Below are 16,838 nucleotides of genomic sequence, written 5' to 3' on the forward strand. Positions count from 1 at the left end.
ATCACATTTACAGAAGAACATCATTAATGATCACAGAAAGTTTAACACAAGCTTATAAACTTCTATGGTATGGCAGCGCGCAATCTGTCACGTGGCATGTAGGGTAAAAATAAAGAATATACAAGTATTTCTGTGTATATTGTGCCTTTAACTTTTCAAGGGCAATTTTGGGCCAAGCCACCAAATGTCCATGCTTTTTAGAACTTATATTGACTATATCAATATGACATGCAGGATTTCTTAGTGTGCCTTTTACTTGAAAATCCAAAAAAGGAATGGGCTCTGTTGTGCAAAATCTTGCCCTAAAACACACTAGGCCGGTTAGAAAAGAATGCGCACTGAACCTCTCCATCATCGATAATACAACTCTGTCTCATGGAAGCGTACCTGTTATGACTAGTTTTCTGTCCAGTTCGGGGTTCACAGAGCCTCAGTTCTAGGTCATTTTATTCTGTTTTTACACGCAGTTGCTCTTTTTTGTTCGATATTTATTTTTTACATGTCTTTATCTCGGACTTCTATGCTGATGACTTTTAAATATTATTTTCTCATTCTTTCTTTGAATAAATTGGACTAATATCCTGACTACAGTAAGTAGTAAACATAAATCCCATAAATAGCTTTGGAACTGGCTGCTAGTCCAAAGTATAACATTTGTTAATACTAGAAGCATTCAGGAAGCAAATTACCTGCTGTAGAGGCGTGGTTACATAAAGGTGATTATTATTGCCTGGGTTGCAAACTAAAGTATTTCCTCACCCAGCAGAAGTTATTTCTCCAAGAAGAGGCCCAGGACTGAAAAGACATGAACTTGACTTCACCACTTTAAATGTCAATTTCTTTGAAAAGGGGTCCGAATTAAGCCTTTATTTAAATCAGATCACTTACTAATCCTTCTACCTTTCCTGCATCTGTCAAAATGTCTTCCAGTCTGTTTAGCTAGCCCCCCTCTCCTTTATTAGGTTTGCTAATGTGTGTTATATGTGACTGTATGTGTTATGTTATTATAATGTATATCATAAGAATATATCTGTATCTCTACTGTTTCAAGTTGTGATGCACTGATTCTTGACTCCAGTCAATTACATTTAAATGTTTGGACTTGGTTGGCAAGGGCACAGTAGATTTTGTTTTCCGCACCATCTTGAAAATCTAGAATCCATTCCGATTCACAACTTTTATGCTGTGGAAAAAATATCTACAGCAGTGGTGGGGAACAGACCCTAGGGAAGTGGGTGGGGCGGAGGACACAAAGGCATGCGAAACTAGAGTACCAAAGTAGAAGAAATACACGATACTATGCATGATTTCTTAGTTGAAATGTGATCATGTGAAACACACTTTTTCAAGTAGTGGATTTGTCTTCCATTTTGCGAGAATCTTGAATTTGATTTAATTTGATACTTAAAGGGTTAAAAAAGAAAAGGACGGATGTGAGGTAGAGAGATATTAATAAAGTGAGGAGCGGAGAAAAAATGGCGGGGCAAACGCCAGAGGCTGTGTGCAATAGAGTTGTATGCCTAAGGCGGGTTGGGCACAACTGTTTGGCCGTTGTGTGCTGTGGGATTTGTCTTAGTAGTCAAACGCTGCTGTGCACACCCAAAAGCTGTGCATAGCATGGGTTGCCAATATGTGTATCATAAAAAAACACCCTTGAAAGTCACTGAAACTGAAACATTACGCTATATTTCTGGCTCAGACACTGATGTTGTGTGTGCTGCAGAACATAACTGGTGAATTTCACTGGTATTAAGCGTTTGATCCAGACCCCTTATTTGTTTTCCTGTGGAATAAATCAATCTATATATTTTTATAAGAGTGGTAGTTGTGTGCATTATTGCATGTGTGAGTATAGTCACCTGTATGTGTGTTGGTTGTGTTGCCTTCGTATGTTGTGTGATTAGTGTTGCAATACTCATTTTAGTTTACCTGATTCTTCATTGTCTATTTTACTGCTGTTGTCTAGTTTTCAAAACTCTTGGCTTTAACTTGGGCCTACTAAATCGCTTCCCCTGACAGCATTGACCCTTCTCTACTTTCAGCTTCCATTGGAAATCTAGATACGTTAGTCGTGTTGTGAATTCATAGCTGACCCAGAGTTGCCCTCCTACTCCTTTTTGGGGGCCTAGACTTTCTTTTGTTTGTTTCCCTTACTTTGTGCAATTAGCACAGACCTGTACAACCTTTGACCATTGTGGTTTTGCATTGGTTTACCTTTACCCTCCAGATATTTGGGGGGTGATTACAATGGCGATCCGCCCGCCATCCCAACTGGATTTACCTCGCCACATTATCATGGCGGGGGGTACCGTAACGGACTTTTCTTTATCTTATCTTATCTTTACGATTGCCGGCTGGGCAGAGCTGGGGCATAATATGGTGGCGGTGCCTGGAAGGCACCGCCATCCATAATATGATGCTTGGTTTGAAAGGCCTTTCCATGGTGGCAATGCCGCCATGGAAAGGCTGGCGGGGATGTGCTTTGGGGGGCCCGTTGCGGGCGCCAGGTGGGTTGGGGGGCTGCACTTGGGGGGGGGGGGGGGGAGGGGGGTACCTATGGTACCCCCTTCATTGCCATGCACAAGGTGGCAGGCACCGCGCGGTGCCTGCCACGCTGTTCATGGCAATGCACAACATGCCTCTTTGGCATTGCGGCGGGTGCTGCTTACAGCAGCACTCGCCGCAATGTCAAAGATGTGGAATGCGACTGCCAGGGTGGCGGTTGCATCCTGATTGGCGGACCGCTGCCGGCCGGTCCCAGCACGGCTGGTCCACCGGCCATCCTAATGGGCCCCTTGGTGTTTAGTCTTGCGACTTCCTGCCTGCACCGCCTTTGGAAAAAATCCTCATTTCCTGTGAATGCTAGATTTGAGAATCGTCCTTTGTCGGAGCCCCGGTATGAAGGGCAGGGTGGTAGGCAGTTAACACTTTCACAGATACCAACATTCAGATGGGTCAACCTGTGAATTCTCAAAATACCTGGAAGAAACAAATGTGCTTTTCTGTTTACCGAGGTTTCAAGTTGTACCATGTTGGGCATAGGTAGCTTGTGAAATCCAGTGTTACTATTGCCATTCTCAGACTTTCAGTCTTGCACTTATAAGGCAAAACGTAAAACTACAAGTATCCGAATGTCCGTAGAACGGTAATAGGTGCCCTAATATACCCGGATCTGGAACAACTTCACAACTGAATTCGTGGAAACGCTTTTCAGAGCTGCTGTTCGATGAAGCATAGTTCATGCAACGTCTGAGTCTTTTCTGTTGAAGACTTTTTGAGCCTGGCCTATAAGAGATGCAGCAGTATATTTCATCAATGATCTGACTCACTGTACTGAGCTGAATAACATCAGAAATCTGTGCAATTTGCAGTCATTTTTGTAGTTCAACCATAATTAACTCCACGTATCCTCTTTTTAAGTTGATTAATAAAAGTTCTATTGAGTGAGGGAATAACACCCATTAATAAAAACACTAAGGGAAAATTAAGTTTGTGATCAAATGGAATTCTATGAACTTTTGGGAATTTGGCAGGTCTGTGCAGTAATAATTCAACATCCTTGAATCAAGAGGTATGTGGACATTGTGCTGCGTAAATTATGCTAACTGACATTTCACTGCCTGCAATGCAGTGCTTAAATTAAACCGTGCTGAAGGTATAGGCGTCGTAATGCTTGAGTAGGGCACGCCCCTGTTAGAAAGAAAACATAAAAAAGCTATCACCATCTTGCAAACACAGGCATCCACAGTTTGTCCCACAGTGAAATATCCGAAAATGAAACCAAGAAAGTAATATTACCCTGAGCTCCGATGCTCACTTCCATAGATCTGGGGACTCCTCCAGATGAAGTGATGCTTACTAGATTACTGTAAGAAAGTGGTTCTTAGTGGAGCTTACTTGTTTCAGTTCCATAGATGTTGCAAAACCCATTTCTACATGTGGAAAAGTGTGGCTCAGGGGTTAGAGGCAGCAGACCCGAAAGCTGAGATCGGCCCTGGACCAGGGTTCAATTCCCCGCCTCGACGGGGCTTGGGCTCAATAATTCCACAGACTCGATAATTCTCGCTCTGGTGCCTACTCGACTCACGGGTTCACACTCTGCGACTCTGGGCAATAGCTTGCTTAATCTCCACAACGGCCCCTCGCGGGGGGATGCCTGGCTTTCACCTTGTGGATACCCTGCCGGGGTTATCTCACAGGAGAATACCAGGACGGGTTCCCTAAGCAAGCGCTTAGATGCCTGCGATGTGGGTAATTTGCGCTATATAAATACATGTACATTTACATTTGTACATCATGAAAGGAGAAGGCTAGATTTCTCCCTGTTGCTTTTTAAACATTAGCAAAGAAAATGTAAATGTGGAGAACGAGTCTACATTTTTGCTACCAGTATGGGTCCCATGGTTTCCTTTTTTGTTGCTCTTCTGGCATTTTGTTCACTTATGGGTTGGAGAATACTATGCATTTGGTGACTATTATTATGCATGTCTTACTTATCTGAAAGGGTATTATGTACCTGTTCATTGTTTTTTTCCTTAATGATCCATGGAGCATCCAACACTGCTTCTTAAAATAGCAATCAGTTTTGTGGTTTAATGAACTGGCATATGGATCTTTCTGGCAATCTTGGTCAGAGCCCAGTGAGGAATATTCCTTTGATACGCCTGAGGCCAGACGGAACTTTTCTTTATCTTTCATATTTAGTCGAGTCAGTAATGGCAATTATGCTGATACTTTGGAGCGCTAACAATTGTGAAAATCTAGTTTCAGTATTCCTCAATTTGGAGGCTTTTACTCAAGGTACCTCCGCTGTCAATATGTGCAAGGTTCTGGTGTGGGCTTCACCAAATACTAGCCCTGTGCTAATGTCTACTACTGTGGAATAGACTCATCTAAAAATATCTTAACCGTTCAGTTTTCCAACTCATTGAAAACTGATGCCATTTAAAGAGCAACATAGTAGAAAATATCCCAAATACTTCAGTGGGGACCTAATTCCTCATCAAGTCTTAATTTTGTCCAAAGAATATACATTTTCATCTACCAGCCTACCGCCTGGATGCATATTTATGCACATGTATCACTCAATTTTATTTTTTTACTTTGGCTGCATGCCAGATGGCTGCATTTGTTTCATGTTTTAAGTCTTGGCTAGGTCGCGCATGCCCCGTCTCTAAAATACGTGTTGTGTTCTATCTGTGGGCTTACAGGCCAGCCACCTCCTACCATTGGTAAACTTCCGCTCTTATTTTCTTTGTCATTTGTCATAGCATGCAGGTGTCATACCTTTTACTTGTGTTTGACCCTCCCAAATTGCATGGACCAAGTACATGTCTCCTTATACTGCTCCCGGTTTGTGAAGCTATATTTTCCATTGTTTTCAAGCACTCCATAGTAGTACTTGTGTTTTTAGTCCGGCTCCCTCGTGCATATACCACTAAAATGCATGCAAGTGTACATAAACTTAAAAAGTTGTTAACCTCTTAGCAGCTATGGAACGTCCAGCTCCAGTGCTGAACGTTCCATTGTGCAGGTGAGGTTCGAACGTCCAACGGCCGACGGCAGCACTCCTGAGGTAGTGATGCCGTCGGCCGTTGGAATAGGCGCAGCACCAAAGAGGTTAAACCACGAACATCACTTGTTTGTTTATTTATTTTGCATGGTCCGGTGGTATTGGAGTACTCGCTTCATCGTCCGCATTGCATAACGCCAATACAATCCGATGGTATTGGAGCGCTTTAAGTGCTCAGCAGTTACATTACACAATGACACGTTCATGGGCATAGGCATCGGGGAAGCATAAAGGATTTGTCCAGAATCACAAATTGTTCAGCCAACCCTGAGATTTGAACCTGGTTCCACAGTTCCCCTGTCTGCAGCTCTGGTCGTTACGCCACATCTGCACTTCACATCAAAGCTTCTTACCGTCACTTCCACATTTGTTCAGCAAGACCCCATCAACACCGCACAAACATTCGCAAAGCCAATGAATCTCGGCAATGCCCAAGCTATTGGTCTTGTCATTGTGAATGTCTTTGAGCCATGTTGTCTAGCAGCACATCTGCTGTTCAACAAGGATGCAATTTACTGAAAAAGTGCTGTGATGTGGCCAGCGCAGGCCACCTCATAGTGATTTTCTGTGTTAGGAGGGGCAGGGCAATAAACTCAACAAGGGGGGCTAAGAGACTCTGTGTTGGCTCAACATCCTGTGATTCTGGGCTTTAAGCCATGCTGAAATGCATGTGCTGCTAGACAACATGGCTAAAAGGCATTCACATTGACCAGGCCAATAGCTCGGGCATTGCCGAGACCTGTTGGCTTGGCCAATGCTTGTAACTGATAGCTTATGGTGTGTACAGGCACTATAGCATTTGGTAAGTTGGTTGCACGTACATAGTGAAGCTAAGACAAAGTGAAATAAGATTTTCTTGTAGCTTTTGCTTAATAATGCATCAGTAGCTGGTGGGGCCTGCACGAGCAATTACCAGCCTCTGTGATGAAGGTGATAACGTAATTCCCTGTGACCTAACGGCAGTGTTAGCCAGCGCCGCATTTACTAAACCCACAGGAATGTAATCTCCCAATTTTACGAACAATAATAAAAGAATCGTTAGTATCAATTCTATCAGATCGCTACATATGTATGTATGCTGTTTATGCGTTTTATTTGTTTATTCATTTGTTACTAGTGAGATGTCACATTTTATCCACCGAATACTTATCACTTATTTAGTTCGCCATTGGCAACACTGAAAATGATCTACTACTTTTTCACAAATTTGTTTTTGTCGCTTATTAAAGTTAATTCTCTAAATGGCCAAAAATACCCATACACTAATGGATTTAGGCGGGCTCGTTGGAATGCATTTCCATAGCTAGTTATTCCATGATTGTTGCGCTGCCTTTGAGTGCAGTTTGGTTGCAGATTGATAAAGAATTACTTACAAAGCTGCATATAAATTAAACATTAAAAAAGCAGGTCTAGGCAGAAAAAGCTGCTCAATTATAATCTTTGTTAATGCAGTTGCTGCCTCAAGGACAGTACATCCATTTTGTATCGCGTGTCCTTCCTCTGAAAGGCGATCGCTGGAGTTCATGTGACATTTCAGCACGGCAGGAAACTGCATAATTTATTGAGATTTTTTTTATTTTAAATAAAACTCAAAGTATTTTTTACTGATGGTGTTATTTTTTCTTATCTTCCCTCTTCTCCATTCCTTCTAGATCGGAGCACTGAAGGGCTATTACCACTTCTACCACAGTAGGACGATAAAGCGGTCCATCCTCTCCAGCAAAGGCACACACAATTTCATATCCATGGAGCCAAAGGTAAGAGAATCTGCCCTGGCCAGTGTCTAAAGCAGCTGCTCCTACATTTTTAATTGGTAACCTCACACCGGCCGAGGCTGCTGGGATGAAATCTAACGTTTCAAGGGTTTGACATACTAGATGTCTGCTCTGTGCCTTTATACAATAAGATGAAGAGGGAACAATGCCTTGCTAAGGTGACATGTCATCCTTTGGACAGAGCGTCCAAGGCGGACTGTGAGAGCGTGAGTAATTGTGTTCCCATCTCGACTGTGTCATCATGCTTCACAGGCCATAGCTTTTGAAAAGACCAAGAAAAGAGTGACACCCTTCACCACAAAACGATGTTTTTTTGGCCCTAAGTGTCGTCACCATTCTTAAGATTTTGCTTATTAAAACATTGTTGAGGGTCAGATGGTCACAAATGAAAAGGCAGCACCTGGTGACGTTACAGCATTACCCGTGTCTCGCCTTTGAGAAAATGGACCTCAAAAGATGCATGTACATTCACCAGTTAAAGACGTACACATCTTTTTCTTTTGCCTACTGGGTTTGATAAAACTATTTAAGAAATACTTTTTCTAGAAGCCTAAAATGGCCTAAAATGGCTGTCCCCTTTTTGAAAACCAATGTAAAAAAACAGGTGCCACACTTTGGCTTGTGGTATGCGCTACATGAATGATACATATTTGCATGATTATTTCTCCAGATGGAACCTTTAAATTGAGTCTGATAGTTCATGGTAGCTGGGTTTCCCCAGAACTGAAAAGTAGGAATGTTGACATGTGCAAGCCATTGTACCTTTGTGATATGTTTGTTTGAATTTTGATTACCACAAGGCAATTTACAATTGATTGAAACATTTATTCCATACATGTTAAAATAAAAACATTATTTGCCTAGACTGGCCCTACAGGTCCCCCAGCATACACTGTGTCTCCAGACACAGACCACTGTTCAAAAATCGTATATGCAGAACACTGTCCAGAAACCGTGCTCAAATGTGTTCTGCTAGAGGCAACATTTCACTTTATTGCTGTGATGGTCCCATCTATTAATAGAATAATATGTTTCTGTTCCACATCTTAATTTGGTGCCACCTTGTGTGGTATCTCCTCAACTTTTGGAGTGCTGGGCCTGCTAGTGTTTCTACAACACTGACAAGGTGTTGGTCTCGAATTAAATATATCTTTGTCATTTCATTGATCTGTACAGCATACCCTACCATTTTTGGCAATTTACTCTTGCAATATTTGTACATCTATTGGATGAGTATGTTTTAAGGAGTACAGCACTGGGATGTCTGCACAAAGCGTTTTTGGGAGCTAATGCGGACACCTTTATATGTTATGTTATTTTATGTTAGGTGGGATTTGTAAAGCGCGCTGACACCATGGGTTTCCTGGCGCTGAAGGACAGAAATGAGGCTGGGGACAGGAGAAGCGGAGGATTTAGCAAGGTGGGGGAAACAGGAAGGTTTTAAGTAGTTTCCTGAAGTGAAGGAAGGAACTGCTGGCTTTGATAGTTAAGGGGAGGGGGTTCCAAAATTTAGGAGCCAGGAGAGCAAAGCGATGACCACCGAATTTGTTGGTTTTAAATTTGGGAACAGCAAGCAGATGGAGGTGAGCTGAGCGGAGGTTGCGAGTGGGGCGGTATTGGTGGATGAGGGAGATCAGAAAAGCGGGGCTGGTGCAGTGAAGGGTTTTGAACGTGAGGCATCCTAGCTTAAAGGCCTCCCTTTGTTCAATGGGCAACCAATGCAGTTTATACAGTAGGGGTTTAGCCGACTGCCATTTGGGAGTTTTGTGGATGAGACGAGCAGCTTGGTTCTGCACAACCTGCAGATGGTGTAGTAGTGATTTTGGAAGTCCGTGATACAGGGAGTTGGAAAAGTCCAGACGGGATAGTACCAGGGCGATGATTACCTGAATCTGGGCAGTTGGTGTGAGTAAGTGACTGATTTTGTGGATTTTCCGGAGCTGAAATGTGCAGGCTGAAATGACGGCGCCAACTTGGAGTCTGAGGGAGAGTTCGGCATCGATGGTCACACCAAGACTCTTTACAGATTTTGCAGGAGTTGGAGGAGGGCCTAGTTTGTAAGGCCAAAACTGCATGCCCCAGTAAGAAGGACTAGATCCGGGAAGGAGGATCTCGGTTTTTCCCGGATTAAGTTTTAGTTAGTTGCAGTTCATCCACTCCTGGATGTGTGTCATGGTAGAATGAAAGTTGGCCACAGCATTCGGGGAGTGGAGAGGAAAGATGATCTGCAGATCGTCAGCGTAGTTGTACACTGTTATGTCCCATTTTTTAAGTGAGTGGATCAGGGGTCGGAGATATAGGTTAAACAGTAAGGGTGACAAGGAGGAGCCCTGAGGGACTCCACAGGTGATAGGGGTTTTGGAAGCTGTGTAAGGACCCAGGCGGACGGCTTGCGTTCTGCCGGTCAAGAAGGATTGAATCCATTTGAGGGCAGAGCCCTGTATGCCGGCCTGCTCGACACGGTGAAGAAGGATGTTATGATCAACCGTGTCGAACGCGGACGACAAATCCAGGAGTACGAGGGCCTGGGGGGTTCCAGTATCAGCATTCCTCCTAAGTGTATCAAAGACTGCCAGGATGACGGCCTCGGTGGAGTGGGCTGGCCTGAAACCGGCCTGGTTAGGTTCCAGGTGGCAGGAGGTCTCGATAAAGTTGGAAAGGCACCGGGTGACAGTGCCTCCATTAATTTAGAAAAATAAGGTAGGAGAGAAATGGGGCGGTAGTTTGTAAGTTCCGCTGGGTCGGCGCCTGGTTTCTTCAGGAGGGGCACTAGAATGGCCTCCTTGAAGGAATTGGGGACAATGCCCGTGCTGAGGGAGCCGTTCAGCAGGGGTAGGATGCAGTCGGGCAAGTAGAGGCAGATGGACCGTAGGACCGATGGGGGACAACAGTCATTTGGGGAGCCTGATTTTACCCGGTTCGCGAGCGCAACTAGTGAATTGGGTTCAAGGGTGGGGAAGTGGGAAAGAATCAAAGAGTTGGGCAGAGGAGTGTCAGGGGATGGTGTCTGGGGAAGATGGGGAATGGAGTCCTTGATTTTTTTGATTTTCTCGACAAAGAAAAGTTTGAGAGCATCGCAAGTCTCTTGAGTAGGGGTCTGACCTGGAAGGGTTCTATCGTCTGAGGTGACTTCGTTCATAATTTTGAAGACCTCTTTTGATTTGCTATCCGCAGACGAGATTCTTTTAGAGAAGTGTTCTGCTTTAGCTAGGGAGATTGCCTTTTTATATTCCCTACGAGCTGTGATGTATAGTAGTCTGTTAGATACGGAGTAGTCGTGTCTCCATGTCCGTTCCGACTGGCGTACCTTCAATTTATGTTGCTTAAGGTCGTCCGAGAGCCATCTGTGGGAGTTGGGGTGTCGGGTATGGGGAAATTTAGTGAAGGGAGCGAATTGGTCGCTGGTGGATTTGAGCCAGATGCCGATGTTGCTTTCCAGCCTGTCGATGTTAGTTAGCGGAGTGATGGTTATAGCATAATATACTAAAGTATTGTGTTACTTCTGGCATACCTCCTGATCCGAAACACCCATAATTATGTACACTTGATGGAAATGAGGCACAAGGAGGTTAATAGTGTTTTTTTGCTTACGATAACACAATGATTTTTAAGTAGGAAGTTGGGTTTGGTTGTAAAGTCAGCATTTTAGCACCAGAACACGAAACATTAATGCATGTTTGAATAGCAGGCAGAACAGGACATGCTTTGGCAAAAACATTTTAAGGTATTTTTAGTGACTGCAAGAGTGTCCGATTTTAACTTTTGAATGAACAAGATGTTTGTATAACATTAGTTTGCACTGCCCCTGGTGGCTCGAAATTGTTGCAAAGTCGAATAAATTGAGGTATTGAGATCTGACCAGGATCACCGAGTTTGATCAATGCGGCAAGCCATGAATCCAACGTGCAGAAGCCAATGTGGTTATACCCCATGTCTCTGATATCAATTTGGTGGAAACCAATCTGTATTAAGTGTGAACTCGGATTGAGAGCAAATTGTGTTAGTTATCGTGCATGGTCCATTTTGATGGTACGTTTCAATTGTTTTTATTTAAAAGGGGCCCTCAAAGGGAACTGGCCAGGCACTGGGAAATTGTGCCTTCTGTGAAATGCATTTTTTGACATAGTTTGTGCACCACCTTGTTTAAGGAGGCATGAGCTTTGTAAGTTTTGTGTTGCATCGAAAATGGAATTTTAAAAAGCTGATAAAAAGAGAGAACAGGATCAAGAAAAGGGGCATTATAATAGGGTGGAACTCGAGTATGCAGGTAACGAAGGCATGGAATATGAATTCAAACAGGCATTTAAGCGATAAACCCTGAAGATGCGAGAAGACAGTGAAATAGTTTGGCATAGGATGACTAAAAAAACTTTAAGCGAAGGACCTGAGTTTCTAAACTGGAAACTTAAATAAAATACAAAAGGACTATGAAATACCGAAGACCTTTATTTCAATGTATTAGCTGAGCTGCCTCCAAGGTTGTGATTTTAATTAATAATGGAATAGCACTTGGGATGTGTTATGCGCACATTTTGAGTGGCAGATTTTTAAATCTGTACCATGACGAAAGGAGATGTTCCGCAGGTGCATGTACTGCCTCACCCCGGAGAATTTCGTGGCTAAAATGTTGGCCAGAGGGCAGATCATGTCACGTCCAGGTGAAAGGAGAGATTTTTTTTTAACTCCTTGGCTTAACTGGCAGTTTCCCACTAGTCTGTCAGCCACTTTGTGTCTTCACAGTAAGTGCTTTGAAGAAAACTCCTATGAGGAAAGTTATCCGACCTCTGTCTGACCCTCATTAGGGCTTAATAGCGGAACTAGCCCTCTTTACTTGAAAGTTCATTCCCCACACACAACAAAAGCCCCAAAAGGGCCGTTCAGTAGGATATTTTCCTATCATGCGATGTCGATTTGCGGATGGTCGATGCTTAAAAGTCTTAGTGGGTTTTTAAAGCCTTCGGTAATTGGGGTGGAAGTTATAAACGCGTTAAGTGTCATTTGTCAGAGGTTGCAAAAGAGCTGATTAGCAGACGGACTCGTGCTGGGCGGCCAGAGCTTTTCGACAGTAATATCTAATGAGAGGCAAGTCGTCAGAGGAAGATGTCTTGACCGCCTGAAATGTTTTCTTTCTTGACAGAGGCATGCCCCAAGTTTAAGGGGCTGGTACACTTTTATAGGAGGCAAATGGAGAAACCTCTGCACGCACCACTGTGCTTTTATGGTTATTCATCGTAATTAACCACGTCATAGCTTTTTTTTTTACTCAAGCGAAAAAAAATGCTTATTTTATATGGTACCTCTGCAACCAAGATTTACGTTTTTAACTGTTGTAGTATTTAAAACAGGATTATTTAAACGCTAGTCTTTTAAAACTATTTACACCACAAATCCATCATGATGTGAAATAGCATCAATTAGATAATGCAAGTTATTGGGCACAACATAATCTGGTAAAACAGAAAAGACATTTCGTTTTTTTCGAGTTTAAGGAATCAAGTTCATCTAACCACAACCAGCCAGAATAGGCAGGTGAAATCGTAGAATTTCTCTTTTTTAAATTCACATTTTAGATTTAGTAACATTTTGCTCCAAAAGGACCACTGAGCCTTCACTAAAATATGATCATCCACAAAAAGCTACCAATAGCCTTCGCAAAAAAAGTGATTCATGAAAGGGCTACGTTTAAAAACGTCTTAACTTACTTCAGGGCTGCAGAAAATCAACATGGCATTCCGAATATGGTCAAATTGGGAGGGAGGGGAGGGAAGCAGACTACAAACCAGCTTTTGTGTGAAAAAAGCTGCTTTATTGAAACAGGTGCACATTAACAATTATAAAACGTTGGCCAATGCCTTACAAAACTAATCCTCACTAAATAATACACTTCCTTAACCCCAACTCACTACCCCGCCCCTAAAGTCTCTTTAACCCCGCACCCACCCATACATTACATCTTTACAAAATATGTACAATGCAAATCCCTGCATAATCATCTAAACCTAACAATTCAACAATCCGTTACACAAATTCGCCTGCCTGCCCCTTGACAACTCTTGATCCCCCAACCTATGTAACCACCCCAACCACTTAGCCTGCCCAACTCATCCTGTCGATGACACAAATACGCAATTGAACAACAACAATTCTGGCAAACCCTAGCAAAACACCACTAACCCCCACCACCCAGAAAGCTGGGGGGGCGACCTACCCCCTCTTTCTGCCTGCCAATCTAACAGAAAAATTGGTATTCTGTAATGAGCCTTAGCTGGCGTACTCCTGAACCTTCAAACACCTAGACAGCACCTCTCTCAACTCCAGAAGATACAGGTCCATGCCCAATCTGGACGAGTGAACTCAGAAAAAACTCAACCGTCTCAAAACGAATATCTCTGTGAGTCACTCTCCCAAAACCCAAGCTTCTACAAAATCTGGAAATCTCCAGATTCAACTTCTTACGTGCCCTGTCAATCGCCTTAGGCTTATGCGCACCCCTCCACATCCTTCGGGGCACCATCTCTGTCCACAAAACATGACAACCTGACCACTGTTCTTTTAAAAGTGTCAAATCTCTTTTCATCGCCCTCAGCAAAACCACTCCCTTAACCCCACACAGATCATTCTCCCCCAAATGAATTAACAGCACGTCCGGGCACTGGCCCCTGACCAACCAAGAGTTCAGTGCAGGAATCAACTCCCTCCAAAGCATCCCCCCTTTCCCCTTCCATACCACTTTGAACAAATGTTCATTGAAACCCAGCAATGACCCAAAATAACTACGGCATGTTTGCACATGAGCCCATTTAACAAAAGAATGCCCCACAATCCAGATGTTGTAAGATTAACAGGAGTATAACCCATAGACCAAGTCAGGACTGGGTAGGTAAGATGCAACTAGAACACAGTGTCCTGAAAGGTGGGAGTCAATAGACATTTATAAATAGCATGCACATAGCATTACTTGGGTGGACAAGAAGGAGATTACTTGTTTTTTAGTCAAAAGATAGCTTTTCATCTTTATATGGTTACATTAGTTCCAAGGTTCGACATATACAGTAGGCGCACCTCTTCCTTGTTGCTCTACATTCAAATTAAATCAATTGTGCCCACTTTGATATCACAATGTCACATGCGCCGTTAAGCCACCCACTGTAAATAGTTTGCACTTTATGCACAGTGCGTTACCAACGCTGTTCACCTTCCACTTGCGTCGCCACCTGCACTTTTTGTACACGTTTTTTTGCACCAAGTTCCATGTGGTTGTCATCATTACAATCTATGCAGTGCTGTGTTTAACTGTATATGTCCGACCTTGGAATTAATGTAACCATATAAAGATGAAAAACTATCTTTTGACTAAAAAACGAGTAATCTCCTTGTCCACCCAAGTAATGCTGTGTGCATGCTATTTATAATTGTCCACTATCCAGATGGTCATTTCTGTTGAACGGGGGCCAGCCACTGAACCTGCAAGGAGAAAAGCAATATCAAACTTATGGCAAAGAGGATGACTCATGCGCCTCCCCCGCATTGTTTCTCACATAGCGCTGAAAGCAGTTAGAAGACCAGCGCCCCAGACGCATAGTATCCTCCCTAGACCAACCCCTATTATGAGCTTCCGTAGCTGGCCCAATTCTGAAAGAGTGGGTTCCATATTGTGCCCGATCCAACCCAATACTCGGCAAAGCCTTACAAAGCACCATGCGCAACTGGTATTCAGAAACCCGGGACCCCATGCGCATGCTGAAAAATTCCCTCCCCCACAGACCCAACGGATAAATCCCTCCAACGCTGGGCCCAATGTAAAGGGCACGTCAAGACCGGGGAGGAGACTTCCAACCAGATCCCTTTTCCGCGGCTCCTCTGGTCCATTTTAGAGCTTGAAAGCCAAATATGAACACCCCTCTCTGATACACGGACATCCTGCCACATATGCCCCCCTTCAACTTGGACCCCAAAAGCTCCGAAACTCTGAAAGCCCCAAAAAACATCCACAACATGAGGGTGGGAAACAGACAAGCCTCAAAACTATCCCTACAAACCAACGGTAAAACTTTAAACAAGTGGGCTAACTTCTGCCATGACAGGGGGCACCGAAAGCTCCGCTCCCTAGCCCAACCTTCCAACATTCTTCTACCAACCTCCTTCGCAGAAGGCGTGTTACCCCAAAGGAGTTTTCCCATAAAGGAAAGGCCTGCCAACTTCCTGGCTATTGTAACCCGAGACAGGCCCTTGTCCATTAAGTCAAGTATAAACTGCACCACATCTTCAGACCGCCGCCATCCTGGTTCCCGCTTACAAGCTCCTGACGCTAAGAAATCCTTCCAAGCCGGCACGTATGCTGCCAGAGTCTACGCAGACAATGAAGCTACCACCAGTTGTATGACCCTATGTTGCCTACATACCACAAGTGATCCGGCAAGGGGGGGTTGGTGTTCTGTCTGCCTCTTTAGCCAGCCCACGGAATCTCTCCCACTGCGAATGAGACAAAGCATCCGTAATGTCATTGTCCACACCGGGGATGTGTAAGGCCCTGAAAGCTATGTAATATTTGAGGCAACCTAACACAAAAACCCGCAGCAGCTTCAAAACCCGTTTGTCTCTTGCAGACTGCCTATTGATAATGTCCACAACAGCCATGTTGTCAATGCGAAACAGAACCTTCTTATATGCTAAATCCTGCCCCCACAATGTCAAGGCCACCAGCACCGGAATGAGTTCCTAAGAAAGCTATGCTCATCCCCCACCTCCGTCCATTGAGTCGGCCATTTCTCCGCACATCACCTGCCCTGCCAGTAAAGACCGAAACCGTAACTGCCTGCTGCATCCGTAAAGATCTGGACATCCTATTGCAAGTTATCCTCCCTGGCTAAAGGAACTCCATTGAAAGAATGTAAAAAGACTGTCCACATACGCAGATCCTCCTTAACCCCTGCCGACAAACGGACATGGTGGTGGGGCAAATTATGTCCTGACAGCGCCCGACCCAGCCTTCTACAAAAGGTTCTCCCCGCCATGACAATCCTGCAAGCAAAGTTAAGATGACCCAGCAGAACCTGCACATCTTTCACCGCCACTTTCTGTTTTGTTACCATTGGCTCGAAGAGCTCCTACATCTTTACTTTCTTTTCAACTGGCAAGCTACCCCGCATTGCCACGGAGTCAATCTCAATTCCCAGGAAAGACATGGTCGCGCACCGACCCATTGTGTTCTCAGGTGCCAAAGGCACCCCCAATTCCTCCATGAGCTCTTGGAATGTGTCCAGGGCTGCCTTGCACTCCCGTGGGGCCCGGGTATCCAAAGAAAATGAAATTGTCCAAATAGTCAGTTACTAACTCATGACCATTGCGTTGTGTAAAATACCACTGCATGAAGGTGCTGAAACACTCTAAAAGGGCACAAGACATCGAACAACCCATCGGCAATGCTTTGTCCACGCACCATTTACCATCAAAATGGATCCCCAGAAGTTTCCAATTGTCTGGATGGACTG

General features: G+C 44.0%; 1 protein-coding gene across 2 annotated transcripts in view; it reads left to right on the forward strand.

Moving 5' to 3' along the window:
- PCSK5 (proprotein convertase subtilisin/kexin type 5) overlaps nt 1-16,838 on the forward strand; it is a 1,065,339-nt gene that overhangs the window by 153,442 nt on the left and 895,059 nt on the right. For both annotated transcript variants that reach the window (XM_086961287.1, XM_086961288.1), the window contains exon 2: nt 7,225-7,329. In XM_086961287.1, the coding sequence (XP_086817413.1) occupies nt 7,225-7,329 (105 nt within the window). The remainder of the gene's footprint in view (nt 1-7,224; nt 7,330-16,838) is intronic.

Source organism: Lissotriton vulgaris, chromosome 3_1, assembly GCF_964263255.1.
Source record: "Lissotriton vulgaris chromosome 3_1, aLisVul1.2, whole genome shotgun sequence".
NCBI lineage: Eukaryota > Metazoa > Chordata > Amphibia > Caudata > Salamandridae > Lissotriton > Lissotriton vulgaris.